Source organism: Diadema setosum, chromosome 8 (assembly GCF_964275005.1).
Source record: "Diadema setosum chromosome 8, eeDiaSeto1, whole genome shotgun sequence".
Lineage (NCBI taxonomy): Eukaryota > Metazoa > Echinodermata > Echinoidea > Diadematoida > Diadematidae > Diadema > Diadema setosum.
Genome location: NC_092692.1, coordinates 17,896,656 through 17,916,838, shown reverse-complemented (window position 1 = coordinate 17,916,838; position 20,183 = coordinate 17,896,656). Strand labels below are relative to the sequence as shown.

The 20,183-nt window shown below is 37.6% G+C and overlaps 1 protein-coding gene across 1 annotated transcript in view; it reads right to left on the bottom strand.

The window, feature by feature from the left end:
* Positions 1 to 2,005: 2,005 nt before the first annotated feature.
* Positions 2,006 to 20,183, bottom strand: part of LOC140232111 (meiosis inhibitor protein 1-like) — a 39,926-nt gene continuing 21,748 nt past the window's right edge. The window contains exons 10-30 of the mRNA XM_072312258.1: positions 19,641 to 19,775; positions 18,872 to 19,093; positions 17,410 to 17,626; positions 16,633 to 16,747; positions 16,147 to 16,207; positions 15,383 to 15,486; positions 14,817 to 14,949; positions 13,511 to 13,662; positions 12,672 to 12,796; positions 10,902 to 11,030; positions 9,982 to 10,153; positions 9,610 to 9,708; positions 8,898 to 9,008; positions 8,103 to 8,263; positions 7,506 to 7,581; positions 6,642 to 6,904; positions 5,288 to 5,369; positions 4,742 to 4,851; positions 3,618 to 3,752; positions 2,750 to 2,871; positions 2,006 to 2,141 (exon numbers count right to left, since the gene is read on the bottom strand). Of these exons, the coding sequence (XP_072168359.1) occupies positions 2,006 to 2,141; positions 2,750 to 2,871; positions 3,618 to 3,752; positions 4,742 to 4,851; positions 5,288 to 5,369; positions 6,642 to 6,904; positions 7,506 to 7,581; positions 8,103 to 8,263; positions 8,898 to 9,008; positions 9,610 to 9,708; positions 9,982 to 10,153; positions 10,902 to 11,030; positions 12,672 to 12,796; positions 13,511 to 13,662; positions 14,817 to 14,949; positions 15,383 to 15,486; positions 16,147 to 16,207; positions 16,633 to 16,747; positions 17,410 to 17,626; positions 18,872 to 19,093; positions 19,641 to 19,775 (2,860 nt within the window). The remainder of the gene's footprint in view (positions 2,142 to 2,749; positions 2,872 to 3,617; positions 3,753 to 4,741; positions 4,852 to 5,287; positions 5,370 to 6,641; positions 6,905 to 7,505; positions 7,582 to 8,102; positions 8,264 to 8,897; positions 9,009 to 9,609; positions 9,709 to 9,981; positions 10,154 to 10,901; positions 11,031 to 12,671; positions 12,797 to 13,510; positions 13,663 to 14,816; positions 14,950 to 15,382; positions 15,487 to 16,146; positions 16,208 to 16,632; positions 16,748 to 17,409; positions 17,627 to 18,871; positions 19,094 to 19,640; positions 19,776 to 20,183) is intronic.

Genomic DNA, 20,183 nt, shown 5'->3' with positions numbered 1-20,183 from the left:
CTCATTGCCATCTGGTTTGTGATGGAGTGCATTTGTTTTGTTTTTTTTCACACACTATCTTCTGACATTACCAACAATGAAATTGCAAAGTGAGTCATAGATATTACCATCATATGATCAGCTCTACCATACAGGAAACTAGTAATGATATGATGGGGGTTACAGAAGATATAGAGCAAACATTTTTTTTTTGGTGTAATTCATCCCATCCTTAACAAGGTACTAAGTAGTTCATTAGTATTGACATCTTTAGATGTCTCATGGTAGCAAAAAATTGCCAAGTGAATAAAACATGTTTTTTTGGTTTTTGCTTTTAACGTACAGTCTATACAGACGTTTGTTGTACATTTCATTAGGTAACAGTCAGAATGTTACATCACATTCATTTCATTCAGCATTACAAGCATTTTTGAAAAAAGCATGCTTTTATTTCACAAGGTAAAGCCTTGTGTGTGGAGGATGTGAACTGGATATTTAGGGATACTAATTTATTGAGTTATTCATTTAAGGAAGTAACATGCCAAACTGCCAAGGCACTAGCAAACTGTAAGTAGCTTAAAAAATTGCAATGCATTTGTTTTCCTTCACTTTCCAGCAAACAAAAATATACTTTATTCCTTTTGTGGACAATTTGTTTTAGACTCAAACTTTCAAAGTCTTTTGAGCCTGTTGAGGGGGAATTTGCATTTGAAAATTTGTATTTGAAAATTTTATGTTCATCACAAGAAACCTGAGGTTTTAAGAACTGTTTATTTGAAGATGTGTTTAAATAAACACATTTGTAAAAAACCCTTGTACATGCTTGTATGTATAAATATTATGTTCATGTAAAGTGTATATACATGTAACGTACATGGCTTATAAAATAAAACTATTCATGAAGGTAATGTTTTGTTCAGCCTATTGTATGCTTGTCTACTGCTGGTCATATGGGTGTCTATAATGTGTGGTTATATTGAGATTTGGCCTGTAGACTTTGGACCAATGAAATCACTTTGTTATGCCGAAATTTGGTATCAGGGTATGAAAAGCAAAACACTGTGTTGGAACCTTGTTATAACAAGGTGGGATATAGCGAGATATGTGATATGACAGAGATAAATTTTGGAGTGTCTAACACTTGGTAAACAGTACATGTACATGCAGATCACATAACTGCCAAATTGCGTGTTCCATATATGTATCGTATAAGACTGATTATAAATCAATCATCGTATGTTGTTCCACTTTTCATTTAGCTTTGTAAAACATTGCCCTACTTTGTCTAATCAGAAATCATTTTTGAGCAGTTCATGTCAAGTTCATTTGAAGATAAACCTTTTTACTGGCACAAACATACACCATTACAAAGTTCTTTTTAATTTGGATTCCATCATTCATAACCACAACTCACACCTCTATTTATATACTTAATGACATGTGATGCAAAACACGAATAATGTTCTTTGAAAAATCAATGAAAAAACAGCAATTGTTCATTGACTTTGAACAGAGAGCATCATTTTGCTGCAAGAACACTCATGCACATACAATTTAATAACAAGAACAGTATAGCTCTTCATGCCGCCACTCATAAAGTGAAAGAGTAAGGTTATGGATGTCATGTAATGTACCGTATTGTGGATATATCAAGTAATAAGTCACTAGCTGACATACGTCTGAACGTGGTTTGAATGCACCAGTCTGTTAAAAGTTTGAGAGATGCAAACATATGCAAATTATGTCTCACATTGAGTATATGACACTCATGAACATGGAATATCAGAAAACTTGATTTAGTCTGGATATTTTTCTCTACAACAACAAATGATATGCAGATATGTTTTCTGATTTTTTTTTTTCCCCCAATCAAATTCATTCCATTGGAAGCTGTACATTGAAAGCCATCGTAAAGGTAAACTGTATTTGAGACTGCTGTATCAGTGCAATGGTTTCCTGAGGAGTGACCTCACCGACTGCTGACAAACTTGGAGCTTTCTGTCTTCTTCGGCCTCGATGCTGATGGCTATGATGGACCGTGTTCATCTTGTTTCACTTGTTTGACAACGTCTTGAAGGAGACTAAGGATCTCATCTCTTGTTCCACGCTGGAGGGATACTGTGGCAGGAAGCTGTGGGGCTATCATGACGTCGTTGAGAATTCTTCATATCATCAAGTCAAGGAAGATTTTGCACTTGACAGAAGTGCAAGTTCTGCTTTATACCAAATATTGATTTACGAACAAAGTCCACAGAAAATTAGTGGTTGCAGAGGCATAATCCCATTTCACTTCAAATTAGATGCTACGTGCGCATCTGCATAGTGATGTGACATAGCTCTTTCAATGACCCCATTTTTCATCAAATTTAGGCCTGCATTTACTCATCTACATACTAAACTTGCTTTTTTTTATCAATAATATCATAATTATAATTACTATCAGTACTGATATTGTCATTATTATCATTATTTTCAGTATTATCATCATCTTTATCATTATTACTATCATTATCATGACATATTGAACTCTGTCAAAATTTCTGTAATGCATGATGAATATTTTACACTTCAGAATGTAATCTTAATTTTTGACATGTGATTTTCACCAAGTCTATTACGAATTGACCTAGTAGATCGCATCAACAAAATAATTTTACATTCACACCAAGTTCTGACAAATTTTGGTAAATTTTGCTTGAATTGTGATGACAAAGAATTGTTTACAAAGAGTCTTGGAGTCTGAATGTGGGAGTCTTGAATGAAAGGATACACAAGATGAGTGTTAGTGGGGTCTGTAGGGAACTGATGTACATGCATCTTGATCTGATCCAACCAGGGTACGAGCTGTGTCCTGTGCTTACTAGTCAAAGGTAACTCTGGTCTTGCCAGCACCTGCATTTTGAGAGAGAAAGAGATGAAGGATGAGATAAGAATCGATGGACAGTAAGGTAGGTAGATAAAGAGAGGGCTGGGGAGAGAGACACACACAGAGACAGGCAGACAGGAAGAGACAAAGAACCCTGTCTTATGGTGACCATAACCAGGGATGTACATTCCTTCTTTTCCCATGATCTCATGACAATCTTGTACCAGTAAAGTATTCTTCATTTCCATGAACATTTCCTGTACTTAACCACCCTGATAAGATGCTATGCACAATTTTTTTATTTTCCAAAATGCAGACTTAGAGGTAAGTTCCACCATAGTACAGATTCACTTCTTTTTTTTTTCACCACTACAAGAAGTACAAAATAGATTAAGATATCTACGAAAAAAAAAAAGGAAAGGAGGGCTAAAAATACTTGAGTATTATCATTTTTTTTTTGAGCGTAAGGTATCCCCACCATCAGTGTTTCAGATAATACAGCTTGTGATTATTGGCAAAGAAGATGGAAGAATGGCACATGTGCACAAGGTATGCGTCTGACAGTACAGTTAGGCAAGTTCTATATCCTGTTAACCTCTCCACAGTGATAGTATTTGTATGATGATACAGTTAGGCAAGTTCTGTTATCCTATTAACCATTCCCCAGTGATAGTATTTGTATGATGGTTAAGTGAGGCAAGTTCTGTATCCCGTTAACCTCTCCCCATTGATGGTGTTTGTATGATACAGAGGGGGTTTCCCCATTACTTACAGCTTTCAGGAAGTGGAGAAGGGCAAAACTGGACTGAGTGTCGTGGAGGGCTGGGTCTACCTCCATGAGTGTGTCAAGCACAGTGGTCACCTGTTTCTCTGTCACGTAGCCATGGCTGTTGCCCTGTTGCAGAAACTACAAACAGGCAGAGACAGAGAGACTTTGGAAATGCAGATGTTTGTATAAACAGCAGAACAAATCAAAACTTCTAACTCCAGTGGTCTCAATAGTCTCTGGTCTTTGGTCTTGGTCTCTCCATGAATGTTCAGCAATCTTCAAGGTCCCACAGAGATCTTGAAGAAATTTGCTGAAAATTGACTTTTTGGTCTGTCAATGTTCTTTCAAGTGCTCTTTGAGCCATTCCAGATAAACACTATTTTCACCTGGACTTGGAGACACCCAAATATGCTGAAGCTTATAGTGGCAAATGTGTAACTCTTTTTTTAAAACAAATAAAGAAACTGACCTGAAATGTATAACAGGAAAGAAACTGAATTAGAGAAATACAATTTCACTGGGATTCAAACCTATGACCTTCAGACTGCTAGACCAGGCCCTTATTTCTTGAAACTTGTTATCAGTGACAACTGCCACATTTCTGTGACAAATTTGCTCTTAGCCAATCAGATGCAACGATTTCAGTAGCTTATCACAACTATGACAACTTGTCACTAATAACAAGTTTTATGAAATGGGGCCCAGTGCTCTTACCAACTGAGATATGGAAAGCAGGTACTTAATTATGGTGTTCATCCCTGAAACCCTGTAACTTTCATTGCGTGCATGGTCAGAATTGCTATCATACACCTTACATTAACCGGAAGGATAAAAATTATCTTCAGGATAAATGGCAGGGATCACTAAGGGATCCAGCTTTTTGTATATCATGGTGTATTGTAATTTCAAACAACTAGAGAAACTGACCAGAAATATATATGGATGAAAATGAGCAAAGAAAATCTAGTGGTCTTGGGTTCGAATGCCAATGCATCCCATTTCTGTGCTCAGTTTCGTTCTTTCTTTCTTTCTTTTTTTTTTTTTTTTTTGGTGGAGGGGGGAGTTAAATTTTTATTAGCCTATAAATCATGGAAATGACAAGCTGTAAAAGTATCATCTGGTGCTACCATGGTGATAAGTTCCAGAATTCCATGTGCATTGGTGGATGTCCCTCGGTAGATGTCAACTGCTGAGCTGATGAGGAGTTCGTTCCATGGTTGGCCTATCAGGTGAAGAGCTATTAAAAGCAATTATTTCAAAGGAGACACTACTAACTACTTTTGCTATCTATTGCTTTCTGATGCATACAGGGTTAAAACATTTCTGCAGAAAGCAAACAAACCGACTGAAAGTTTATAGGGAAGTCAAATGGACAAAATTATCATTATAATGACCATCATCACTAGATTACTTAGAACACTGTCAATTCCTATTACGCTCTGAAATATTTGTTGTTGTTTTTTTTTTCCCTGCTTGAAGATCGCAAAGGTCTGTCATAGAGAATGACTATATTACAAGGGCTGCGATTGCAGAGTGATTGATGTTTTATACTCCTCTGGATATAAAGATATTTCATTCATAACAAATGCTACAGAGCTCTCACACGATGAGAATGGGGTATGAACGGATTTCTGTGAACACTTGTCATGTCACACTGAATATAACAGACATACCATTTTCAGGGCTCTTCTCAACAGCAGCACCCACCATTGCCTTCATACACGTGATGGCATTCTCTCGCAGCAACTCACTGCCCTGTGAAGTATAAAATCAAGTGCACCCAACAAATGTGGAAAGACATCAAAGATGTGAAAAAAAACCCAACAACGACACCTTTTCTATTGACTGTAGGTAGGTGTAATCAGGAAAGGGATGGATCATTATGTGCTTATTTATGTGTTATTAATGCGCGGTAATAGCTGTCACAATGTGTGTAAAAATAGGGCACTGGTCTGTCACTAGTACCAGTATATAATTATGACAACAATTTGAAAGATAATCAAGTTAGAGAAAGCATAATTCAGCTCTTAATTTCTTTCAGTTGCTGTAACCTGAGATCAATGTTACGCAACACTTCCCACTTTGGGTACAACAAGAGATAAGGCCCGTTCACAAACAACGAAAATCGAAATTTCAATCGCGATCCAAATTTCGATTTTTTTTTTTCGACCGTTCATACACAGGGAAAAAACGCACTTCGCAGCAAGGAAAGAACGATCAGTGGCCAAACTGCGCATGCGCGAATCTTGCATGACCGAAGACTGACCTCGCAGTCCCAATAGAGTTTCGCACGCGCTACGAACGATGGGACTAAAAATACCGATTTCCGAATCTCGATCGCGCTCACACACACGACGCTTGGCAAAATAATCGCGATTATTCTGAAAAATCGCACTAATAGTGCGAGTTGGATCGCGATAAGGATCGCGGTAATTAGTGAGATTTTTCTGTCCACACTGGAAAAAATTTCGAAATTTTGATCGCGATAAGAAAATCGATTTTTAAATCGCACTTTTTCCCTTGTGTGTGAACGGGCCTATAGTGCACTGGTCGGTTGAATAATTTCCATTTCCATTTTCAGCAGCCTACCTAATTACTCATTGTTCAATTGATCAATTAATTCTTAATGACTTAGTTTGATTTTTTGCCTGATCACATATCGATTCATGTAATAATATATTATTAAACATTGGAAATATTTTGTATTCAGATAATCATGTTTTGTTTACAATTATGTACAATTTTTTTTTGTCGTTGAAATGAATTAAAATGAAAGGAAAAAAAGGGTCAAAATGGGTTGATGTTTTACAGGAAGATAAGATATGCAAATTTGATGCTGTAAGAAGTCACTTCATGACTTGCCCTTGGTGAAGGTGAAATTTTAGCAGCAAATAAGGAGAGGGAGACCATTAACCTGTTGAGGATGGACTGACTTTGCTACAACATGCATTTACTTCCCATAGACACTTGCCCAAGTATACTCAGGACTCATCCTCAATGGGTTAAAACAAAGGCCTTCATCTTTACCTGCATGATGGTGTTCTGCAGGATGGCAAACACCTGTCTCTGTGCTGTGAATGAGACGGGCAAACTGGGGTCCTCCTCAAAGTTCTGCCTGGTTCTGCTAATGTGGAGATTGAGGAGGGATGGGTTGGACCCAGCAGAGTTAGCTGGTGATGATGATGATGACAATGTCGATGATGCTGGTATCGCCGTTGGTGATTTTGACAGTTGTTGTCCGGGAGCAGACAGGGAGAGGAATATTGCTGTCCAGAGTTGCATGATACAGACTGTTGGATATTCAAAAAGACCAGTGAATGAGTTTATACTGCCATGAAATAAATTCTTATCTGTTCTCCATACTGAATCGTCTTCCTGTGGATAGTAAGTGAAATTGCAACTTGGAATGAGGACAACTTTTTATGTGAAATAAAAGACATGGACTTTAAACCTCATGGTATTTGTGCATATACTTCAATAGTAAAATCAACACAATGAAGAGGTTTAGCTAATGCTCTCCTATGGGCGTACTATGTATCTATAGCTATCTATCAATTATAATATGCACACAAGCTCATCAGGATATTTCATTTAGAATAAAAGAGAGGGCCTAAAATGCATCTACATAAAGCTACTTTTATACTACCATCAGGGCCTGAATTAAAGCTTTACATGAAAACTGACATCCCTGGCACATACAGGAACACTCCTCTTTCTCAAGCCTTGGTCCTCTATACTAGCCTCAATCAAATCTTGTCTCATGTACACTTTGTAGGAGTTCTTGAAATAAATCAATGTATAAATGTGTATCACCAAATGCAATCAAATACAGCAGTATCGTATTTTGAATTATGTGTTAAAGTTTTAAACTTTAAGACCAGTAATACTCACTGCGATGGATAGGCTTAGAGGTGTAATGTGCTAAGGCAACCAGGTCTTCTTCTTCCAGATGAACAATGTTGTTGACCTGCAGAAAGAACTTACAGTGGACTCCCGTTATAACGAAGTCCTCGGTACCCGCAATTTTCTTTCGTTATATCGAAATTTTGTCATAACCAAATGAATAAACAATAAAAATACATAGAGTTTATAATGTTGCGGCCCTAAATTTTACTTCGTTATAAATAACCATGTTTGTTATAACGACTGTGCACTGTATAGTAACAATGGTATGACAGAGAAAGCAAGTGCATTGCTGAACTTTCATTTCTAGTTTGCAATCTCTTCCAGCATTCAATTTGAAGTCCACAGGACCAGCAGTTAGGACTTCTTCAGTTATATCAACATGTCATTACAACCAAACAAATAAAGTGTGTAAACATATGAAGATGATAATTATAGGACCCGACTGTTTACTCCATTATAACAAGAATTTTTTTTTTGTAAATGTGTTTGTTATAACAGGAATGTACTGTATTCATTAAGCTGAGCACAGCATGCTTGGACATTGATTCGAGTGATGGTTACACCGGTAAATCAGATGCATACCTTTACATTGAGCTGTTTCTGGAAAAGTGTGAGGTAGGCTAGAAGGATGATTGCAGCGCCATCTAGTGGGCTGAATCTGACAGGTTTCTTGGAGATGTCCTCGCTTGAGAGTTTGCCAAGGAGACCCAACGCAGTCTTGTTTGATGTGACGAGGGACAGAACTGCCCAAAATGGACCAAACACAAATCAAAGGGTAACATTAAGCACAATATCCCCCACTACATAAGTAAAAGAACAAAAATATGTTATTGGAAATGAAATCTTATATGAATTGAATTGGATAGAATTAAGTAGCTAAAATGATCTAATTGATATGCACCAACCTGACTCGCTTGGATGAACATTAAAACATGTACTCACACACACATACAAACTCAGAGATACTGAATAAACACAATCAGATTGATTAAGTAAAGTTTCACTTAATTAATTAATCAATTAGTGTGACAGACCTGCTTTAAACTGGCAACTCTAATACTTCAAATGCAGTTAGACTTGGTTAGCTGTCTGTGGAATTTCACAACAAAATCGAGGTGCGAGTGGGATCTCCTATTAACGAACTACAGAGATTACGAAAAATAATATAGAAGTCTAGGGCATGTGTGTGTGTGTGTGTGTGTGTGTGTGTGTATCTGCAAAAGTTATGTAATCTGGGCAATATCATCTGAGAAATCCAGGCAGAAAAATGTTCAGAGAAAAGACAGACATCGAGAATAAACGTTTACAAATGTCCATATGTGCAACAGTGCACAATAGGCCCTATTGATTGTTGGGTATTATGGAGTCCCATCTTACCTCTTGTTTCACCAAGGCCTGCTGTACGGACTAAAAGTGTTGTCAAGAGGTTAATTCCAGCCAGAATCACACCACAGTCTCTCTCGGTCTCCTTTGTCAAGAGGCCAATAACTGTCAAAGGACACAGTTAGTGCATACCAAGATCAGTTACATTTCTATCATTTCATACTTTGTCACATATGTTAATACTTTGTCACATATGTAAATAGACTGAGTATCTTTTGACACTGTGATAGGCCTATGCATAAGTATAAATCGCATAAGATTATTCATTACATTCGTGAGCACTCCGACTATGAATCATATTTTCATGTCATATTCTGTAAGATTTTGTTTGAATTTGAATGCTCAGTAAAGGGCAAGGAAATGCCCAGAATATTGATGTCATTCAAACATTTTATCTAATGTGTGTGTGTGTGTGTTAGTTACAATATCATTGAAAAACAAAGGTACAATGAATGTGATCCCTGTAAACCTTGTCCGCACAAAGCAAATTATTTTTTTTTTCTGCGCTAGATAAGAGTATCGTGAATTACATTTGTGTTTCTTTAATGTGTTGATTTTACACGATACAAAAGTAGAAATGTGTCAACTATATGAAGCAACAAAGTACAAATGTAGCAACTGTTCTCGTTTTATTTTGTTTCTTTTTCTTTTAAAATCTAATCAAGGCATATCCCTTGGAGGTAGAATACAAGGACAAAACACTTGCCATGATAGATGAGCTTGAGGTCAGCCTCCTTTAGACTACTTGCAGGTTGATGCTGGTAGAGGGCGCACAACACTCCCAGAATGCACTGCAACTCTTCACCTATTTGGTGATAATGCAGAGTTCATTTGTGGCAAACTGTGTGGTCATTCATTTGACTATCAGTCTGAACACAAACATCAGCAGATCTATCCTAGACATCTTTGATTTTTTACATATTTGCATACACAGATATTGGAATAGTCTCAATTTTGATTAATGCTATGAAATCTATCAGTGGAAGATATGAAACTGCTGTAATCAAAAGAAAATGCACTTTACTGTTCTGTCATTCTTTTCAATGTTGACTGAAATGAAGGGATGTTGAGTTGTTACCGATATCGTCCTGGTTTTCAGCCATCAGCAAGTTCTGCACCAAGTTTGGCAATTTTGTCTTCATCTCATTGACAGCGTGGGTCAGGGATGAGGGGTCTCCTGTCATTACCAACTCTCTCAGAAGAAAGGCACACTTTGTCCTGATGTTTGGGCTGTTTGTTTCCAGCAGGTTCTACACAAAAGACATCATTAAACAGTCAACTAAATATTTTTTTTTTTTCAATTGAAAAGAAAGATTGGACCTGAAATTGACTGGTAGTAAAGTTATTACTCTAATATGAATGAAAAGTCATCTTCAGCTAATGCTCAGTTGATATCTCATTTAGATGAATTCGATGGAACGATCGATAATTCACATAGTTTCTTATTTGGTCAATGATGCCAGGCATAGGAAAAGTAATATAGAATTGATTTATTTCATTTACTTGATGCATGGATGATTTGTTCCAGAAGTTACAACAGTTTTATTCAGTATTGATGTGCCACACTGAGCTCTTAAATAAATGTTAATCACTAAGAATAACCTTAGATACTGGACTTCTTTTTAACAGAATGACATTATTCTTAATAATACTTTTGTACTTATATGCCATCACACATACTACTAGGACGAAGACAACAACAATGATGATGATGATGATGATGATGATGATGATGATGATGGCATATTGGTGATTTTGATGTCTACAAACTTTGATGTTGTATCAAATGTTATGACTTTTGTGTGCTATTATTGACATTTTATTTTTAATCTTCTGTCGGAATTACCAGCACCTCTGAGAATGGTCAGCCTTTCACGAAATTATGTACAGGGCAACTGATTTTTTTTTTTCTCCAGCTTATGTACTGTTTTTTTCTGTGCCAATCACATAGAATGATGTGATATTGGTCACTGGAAGAACTCATGACTGATAGATTACCAGCATAGCACGGATGCAGGTTGGCTTGCTAGACATGAGATGGAGAGTGAAAGACAAGTCTGTTGGTTCGCTGAAGTCCTCTGGAGAAATATCGTCTTCCTCAGGTAACTCGAGTATCCACTCAGTAAACTTTTAAAATAGCAAATGGGGCAGAATATGAGTGTCAACTTAAGTCTAACTACAGTTGATAGTTTTGATATCTATTTCACTACAAAACATGTCATCTACTGTAATGGTTGTCTCCCAATTCAACATTGTACTCGGGTCTGTATGATGAATAACAAGGAAAAGTAGAAATTACGCGGTGCGTAACATATGTCCCCGCCGGAAGTAGCATTTTGTAACAAAATGTGCAATATAGGTAAAAAATCAAGGTCAAAGGTCAAAGAAGTCAAAGGTCAAAATTCTGTGTAGAAGTTTTGAAGCCCTCACCTAGTGCTATCACATAAAGCAAACGGAATCGAAATTGGGTTAGAAATGGCGAAGGAGTAGCATTTTGTAGCCAATGTACAAAATAGGTCAAAAATCAAGGTCAAAGGTCAAAGAAGACAAAGGTCAAAATTCTGTGTAGAAGTTTTGAAGCCCTCACCTAGTGCTATCACATAAAGCAAACGGAATCGAAATCGGGTTAGAAATGGCGAAGGAGTAGCATTCTGTAGCAAAATGCACAATATAGGTCAAAAATCAAGGTCAAAGGTCAAAGAAGTCAAAGGTCAAAATTCTGTGTAGAAGTTTTGAAGCCCTCAACTAGTGCCATCATATAAAGCAAACGGAATCGAAATCGGGTTAAAAATGGCGAAGGAGTAGCATTTCGTAGCAACATGTACAATATAGGTCAAAAATCAAGGTCAAAGGTCAAAGAAGTCAAAGGTCAAAATTCTGTGTAGAAGTTTTGAAGCCCTCACCTAGTGCTATCACATAAAGCAAACGGAATCGAAATCGGGTTAGAAATGGCGAAGGAGTAGCATTTTGTAGCAAAATGTACAATATAGGTCAAAAAATCAAGGTCAAAGGTCAAAGAAGTCAAAGGTCAAAATTCTGTGTAGAAGTTTTGAAGCCCTCACCTAGTGCCATCACATAAAGCAAACGGAATCGAAATCGGGTTAGAAATGGCGAAGGAGTAGCATTTTGTAGCAAAATGTACAATATAGGTCAAAGGTCAAGGTCAAAGGTCACGACTGAAATTCTGTGTACAAGTTCCAAAGCTCCCATGTAGTGCTATCATATAAAGCAAACAGAATCAAAATTGGCTCATAAATGACAGAGAAGTAGCAAATTGAAGATTTTGATCACACACGGACGCACACACGGACACACGGACGGACACACGGACGGACACACGGACGGACGGACGGACACACGGACACACACACGTACGGAGCCCGTTTCATAGTCCCCTGCTCGAACTCGTTCGGCGGGGACAACAATATTGATTGAAACTATGCATTCCCATTTTCAGGATCAAAATGGGAAATACTGTGCCGTTTCAATCAATAGCTTTCTTTCTTTTTAATCTACTAAGCACCATCTTCAAATTCAACTTGCTAACATTATTCCCAATAAAAAATGTTCAATGGCTACAAAGTTAGGGTCAATGTAATTGACTTCAGGTCATAATGTTTTTGAAAGTATACTCTTCAAATTTTCAGACAACATTTATGAAGAAATAACACAACGGGAAAGAAATTACAAGTATGTCTACAATTTCAATCTACATACTCTGTAAAGAGACTTTTTTTTTTTACAAGGTGCCTATGTTCTAGTTCTTACAATGCCTTCAACGATCTGTTCAGGAATGCTGGTGCTGGTGAAGATCCATTCGACCACACTCTGGTGATTGGTGAATACTGAAGCTATCTCCATCTTACTCAAATGGTCTGCCAACATGGATGATGCTTGAAAAATAGAAAGTATCATGCAAGATTTGATCCATGGAATCTAATGAATATCGTCCCCTCCTGGCACAATCATATCACTTTATATCATTTCAAGAAAATTTACCATTGAAGCAGGGTACTCTTATGTGGATCTTGGCCTCTTTTAATAAAAAATGCTAGGATGGCAAATCTTGCTGGAATAGCAACTTCCTGTAGGAACAGCCAATCAGGAAGCTGGATTCTTGTTGTAACCATGACAATTTTCATTCCAGTGAGAGCTGCTATCATATCAACTTTTCATGAAATGGGGCCCTGATGTGTTGATTATCAAGGTTGCAAAACACTTTGATTAATGGTATGATTCTTATTACAACTTCTCAGCAGATATTGCACTAAAAACGAGTAAAAAAGCACCAATAGTCCAATTGCTTTTAATTTTGTCTACCAAACTTATAACTAATCTTTCACGAGTGAAAACTATCAAGAATGCATCACTTGCATTTCAAGTACGATTTCCAGTACTATCTAGTGGTTAACATAGAATTTTATAAAATGCTTTCATTACATGCTGGTAAATATTACATGATGTCCTGAAATCATTTTGGTAGCTTAATTTGACCTCCTACCCCTTCCTGCCCCCCTTCCCCATTCCTAACTCCTCTCTCTAAACAAAAACCTGCAAACCAAACAAAGATACTGAGAAATAATGTTGAGTTTTAATAATAAACTTACCCCTTTCTCCCCCTTGGCAACCTGACTTGACAAAGCTATCAGCAAAGAGGAAGAGGAGCTGTTTGGTCATGTCAGGTTTGAGGGATGAGATGTCAGAGTGCTGGGTGATGAACGCCATCAAAGACTGGCAGAGCTCTGCTGGACCTACCCACCTGTGAGTGAGCGATTGAGAGTCAGGTTGACATGATAAGGTGATCCTCTCATACAAAGAATTTCTGGGATGTGTCCTAATGTACACTATGCAAGGCACTCATCACCTTCTTTTTTTTTTCTTTTTTTTTCTTTTTTTTTTTTATAGAAGGGAATGATTTCATTTCTCAAATTTGATTAGCAGTTTTGATCAATGAGAAAATACTACTTTAACCCATTGAGGATGAGTCCCGAGTATACTCGGGCAAGTGTCTATGGGAAATGTGTGTTGTAGCAAATTCAAACCGTCCTCAATGGGTTAAACAAAGTTCTGTACAGTCCTATGTTAAAAAAGCAAAATAAAACCTGTTACACACGAGTAAATTGTGTGTAGCAGTCATATAAAAAATGCATAGCAAATTGCAATGTGATGTATTTAAGAATGTACAGCTGTGATGTCTTAACTGCACAAAGTGTAATTGTCCACGCCATATCTTTGTAAAAAATACATGACAATGACAGAAAACAATCAACTCATGCATAAGCAAACACCAGAGGCACTTTATAATACACAAAGAAGACAGAAGGTGGCACTAACACAAAGAAGCAAAGTCATGCTAGTCTCGATGTTCTTTGTTTTTATATAGTCATAGGCAGAAAGGAAACTTTCTCAGTTTACATGCAAACATAGGCTTAATGAAATCACAAGACATTATAGAAAGATGTGATGTTTGCTTGTGTATGTACAGAAAACATGTGCAGCAACAAACAAAAAGTACAGAGGCAAGGTTATCACTGTCAGCACAAAACATGCAAGACCAAACAAATATGTGTTTCGATTGACAAATTGCCCTCCATCAATGTAAATGCACACCAATTATTCAGGTTTTTTTTTTTGTTAGTTCTTTAGTTACCATTTTAATAATCATGGACATGTCAAAGTTACAATATGTGCCACATACTGCACAATCAGTGTGTATTTATGGTCATGGAAGTCAATTTGCCAATCAGTTGCAAGGAAAAGAACTCGACACAAGAATTGTTGATTTGAATATTACAGCAGATATGTTTCTTTCTCAGACCATCTTGTCATGACACCGCACACATAATCTAAAGGGGAATATAGCTTAAAAGACAATGTATTAAGGAGTGAGGTATTGAGAGGCTGCATGCTTACTGGTCACCCTTGAGCCATGCATGATAGAGGAGAGTGAGCAAACCTTCCTGGAGTCTCAGATGTGAAAGAGCGCCCTCACCCCTCTCTGACACACTGCTGTGGTCGAGCAGACGACAGAGTTCTGCTGGCGAACCTGTCAGGATAGAGGGCAAAATGATTTTGAATCAGAGGAAGAGCAAAACAGATCTGGAAAGAGAAATTAACATACATCTAATTTAGATAGAAAGATGCATAGATACATGGCTAGATAGATAGAGAGGGGGGGGGGGGGGCATAATAATCCATTAAGATCAGGTGCATGTTGTACATTTTATATACATGTATAATGTTGCACTTTCCTCTAATGTGTATATTTCATCACAAATGAGAAAAAAAATGTTGTGTTCTAGCATTTTTTAAACAACAGAACATGTCCACATCAATGGAGTGAGGTCTTACATGTGTATTCATTTTTATAATTTGTTTTAACTTAATCAGGTGCATATACTCAGCAGAAGGAAAATCATTATTCTAAAATATCAACACTCAAGTCAGAGCCATGAATACCTTAATGAACATGACTATACCTGAGATTTGAGGCAGGATACTTTCCAGCATGACTTTGTCAGATGACATGACAGATATCAGCTCAGCCAGAAAGATGTCTGCAGCTTTCTTGACTTGGTCACATCTACACAGACATTAAGTCAATGTCATAACAAGAAACAAATCTCCATGAGCATCATTGATAATAAGGTAATAATAAGGTAATCATTAATGTGTAAGCTCATAACCAAATGAGACATAAACTCAGACACTGAACATCATTATGAATTTTCTCACTTAAAAGGGACCATGTTGCTGGTTTGAATATTGTATGAGCGGGATGACTTTCAACGACTAGTTATCTACTCTTCAGCACATGAATATCAGAAAGATGTGCAAGTATTGCAGGTCTGCAAAGTGACACACTTTCATATGCAAAAATAATCATAATTCAAGTTCTTAATTCAAGTTCTGGTGAAATGAGCTCAGCTGAATCTGTACTTTATCAACTTGCCCTTCAATTACTGATTTTGGTCTTCCATAGGGCATTTTTGACACAGCTCAATTCAGACTTCACTTGTGATGAACTGATATAAATCAAGAGACATTGTTAATCATCGAGGCAGCATTTAACCTCAGATAGTGCATAATCAAAGAAAAAGTTTGATGCTTCTTTTGACTATAATACAATTGTAGCTTTTAGGTCTCAGTATGCGAGATGGTACTGCACAGAAACTAAGCTGGGAAGAGCTGCAAGGGGTTCTACAAAATAAATGTGCAATACAATTAGGCTCTTGACACTTACCCCTCTTCTGCTGTGAAGACGTGTCTGATCTCAAGAGCAAGCTGAATGAAAGATGATTCAACTATAGGAAACAAGAATAAGAACCAAGGGAAGTATTTTACTTATTTACATGAAATGACTATGATTACAAAATATGACATACGGCTACATAGTTTAACTTGCAGATGAGAAAAACTCATCAAAATTAGGATAGGCATTAGTAACACATTAGCACACACTACTGAATTTTTCTCAAAGTTTGTTTATTAACACAGATATCATACGTAAAATGTCTACTTAGGCTTCTGTAAGATAGCATTTCAGAATTTGTGTATGGGATTAATATAACTGTTTATCATCGATATATGAAGCACAGAACAAACACAGACATTAGCAGAGACTGCATCCTTCTTATTCTTTGCTGCTCAATGAAAGGGGTGCCCATCCCCTGTGGTGGATAAAATTCTCATCGAAGGACGTAAAGGTTGATTTTGACCTAAAACTCACCCAACTTTTCAGCGAGCACCACCCTCTCCTTCTCCTGCGGCAGACCAAGGCTCACCCCAAGGCTGTCAAAGAGGGAAGTGTACACGCCTTGATTGGTCAGGCAGTCATGGTTCACCTATGAAAAATGTGAACATTCATAAACCTATAATTTATGAGGACATTTATATCATAGGCCTGGGGCGATATGAAATGAATCGAAACAGCAATGTTGTCAAAATGGCATGAAAACAAAAGATAGCACTAATAATGGGAATAACTGAAAATTGAAGGTAACAACTATGAAAATGTCATGAGGACAACAGGGAGGAAGCTGATATCAACAGCAGCAATTACAATGAAAACATTCATCACAGAAATTATATTAATGATGGTACAAACATTTACTGTGATTACATAAACACCTCCAATAAAACTTTATCAATAGTAGGAAATCTGATGCAAGAGCAGCATTTATCAAATTTGCTTTGCAGAGTGTAATAAGGGCATAATTGTCATCTTTTGATTTCATGTGGTAGGCAGTGGGTATCAATGGCTATAACTTTCTTGTGAATGTCAGGATGCCACTTCTAAAAGAGCCGTATACTGGTAACACTTCTCCGATCACACTTCCTACTGGAAACAAAGCCGGATGAATATAAATCCCTGTCTGAGACCCTTGCATCTGTCTTAAAAGACTTATGAGGAATGACATGTATGAAGCAGAAAGCAGATAGGAGGGATTATTGTGGATAATTTCTGAGCCTGGGTGTTTTAATTTAAGAGTATTCCTTGTCTCACCATGACCACTGGAATGCAAATTTTGTCCACTGAATCCAGGAGGTAGGTGATGAAGGCAGCCAGACTGTTCTCACGGGTTGGTCCCACCCGCTGGGAGCAGCCAGGGGAGGATGGTGCAGGCAGGGGGTACTTTGGCTGCGATGCGGCAGTGGGAAGCTTGGGGGAGGAGAATGCTTCTGGATCTGCTGTTGGGTCCTCTTGACATACCTGGCATAGTCTGCAGAGGAGTGAGTTCTTTATAATCCTCATCACTTGTTGTCATATGCAGTTAGCAATTTTCATTGCCATATGAATTACCTAGCTCTCACAAAACAATATGAAATATTGCAGTTCACTGCACTCTCGCTCTCTTGGTGAGCGAAGAATGATGACACATACATATATTCTACACTCTTCGGTGGGAGAAAACGAGGAGGCATGAATTTCTACTTTTGACAAAATGTAGGAATATGATTTCCTTTTGTAATCATGATGATGATGATGATGAAAAGGAAGAATGCATGGTTGTTCTTTCTACAGCACAGATATCAGACAGCAGGATATCATAGAAAATACTTTCATTCTGCCTTTCGTGCTCAAAAATTTGCTACCACTAATACGATGACAAGTTAGTATCTTTGGAAAATATTTGACTTACAGTGACATGCACTTTCATATGTGTGCATGTCATACTTTAATAATACAGAAAAAACTTTTACCTTCAGGGTTTGACTCAGTTCAAAGGATTCATTCTAAGATTAATTGCATTATGCAGCCAAATGGTTTTTCTTAAAGGTAGGGAATCCCATTTGCATGCCTTAAATGAAGAGTTGTATAAATACAGTGGTATGTTGAAGAGAATATCATTTTAGAAACTCCCATAAAGTATTGAAAGTGGAAGGTAACATTTAGTACATTTTTATTGACCGTTAGATTTTGAATTGAATTTTTTTCGGGGCTCACCGTAAATTCCAGTACATTACTAGGCTACCTTTGCAGACCCATGCACTGCATGTGTGTCCATCATGTATATTTTGTGAAGAAAGTTCATCAAAACTTACAAACATTTCTATATACATTCCTGCCACACACTCTATATGTTATTACATCAGCTCTTATACTTTTAGATTTGTGTTTATAGATAAAAGATACAGAAGATTGCAACAAAAAGGCTTAAGTGTGGCTGACACACAGGACTACTGAGTAGTTGAGTTTTGTGCATTATTCAAATTGTAGATAACTGTTGACTTCCAAATTTCTCAGCAGTGGCCTAAACAAGTCCCCTGAGGTTCATATTTAATGTTTTGCTGCATTTTGGGAGGTCTGTAAAAGGTATCCCCTACCTTTAAGCTGTGTTGTAACCATGACCTCAATCATTATTGCCAAGCCATACATGTGATAAGTACAAATTTCACATGGAGATATTACTCTTTGAAATATGTGTGGGCACATTACAATGACCTTTGGTTGGTAACTGATATACCTGAGTCCACTCAGAACCGCATCTAAACATCTTTCCAGGCAGTCTTGACGCTTGCTGGTAGCTTCATCTTTCACCCGACCATCCCCTCTCCCTCTTGGCTTCTCTCCGCCCGGCTGTGACGGCTTGACCAGTGGGCGGGGCAGGCTTTGCAGGATGGTCAGGACTCTATCCATGGGTTTGATCAGCTGCTGGAAATCCACTGGACTGGGCTGGTGGTCACGTCTGTTGATTGATAAATACATCCCAACCAATTCATCTGTGATACAAAAAGTTTCAAGGGTTTTCCGTTTGTATTACATTCATTCGTTTATTATTTAAAAAAAAAAATAGAATGAGTCCAAACTGCTCTGGAAAAGTAAAGAATATCAGAAGAGTTTTCAAAATACAAACAGCTGAAACAAAATTATGCCTACTTTTACAGAAAAGGAGGAAAATTTATGATGTATGAAAGAAAGTAGCACGTCAGTCATTCAGAGACAAAATTCGCCAACAGACCATAATCAAGAAATAAATCCATTACAAATGTCAATGTTGCTGGTATAATGTTGTTGTTATGTCACCTCTGCTTGCTCCGTCCAGGTTATAGCTTTCAGGTAAATAGAGAAATGCATTTTACTTATTTACTAGAATTTCTCAAAAAGAGTGTTTTCACAGTAATACGTACCCTCGTTCCCATCTGATGCAGACAACATTCTGCCTTAACACAAATTGGGGGGGGGGATGGGGGTGGGGGAGGGAGTTTCTAAAGACAAAAGATACTAGTATTTACCTGAGTAGATATTTGAAGGCCAAGGTAGCTTGTGTGGTGACATTGCTGTCTGGTTGTTTGATGCAATCAGCCAAGATGTCACATATGTGTCTGTTGATGTTGGCACTGGTGAGCAGCTTGAGGTCCTGTGGTTGCCTAGGATACGGTGTATGGGAGAGATGACACTCTAAGATGATAAAGATGATAATTGCAGTGATAAGCATCCTCATCATTTTCATTGTAATCATCATTATCAATCATCATAATCATCATCATAATCATCGTTGTCATCATCGTTGTCATCATCATCACAATAATAGCAATAGGTAAGGTCTTGTTTATCTTTAGTGTTGCCACTGCTCTACCAGAGGGCCCCACCATTGCTACTACCCAGCATTGCCAGGTACCCATTTATACACCTGGGTCGAGAGGAACGAGGTGGTTAAAACAATCTTGTTCAAGGATGTAAGCACTGGGCGGGAATTACACTTGGGTCCTCTAATTGGGAGTCAGGAGTCTTATCCATTATGCCACAGCACCCCACTGTCATTGCCATGCCACAGC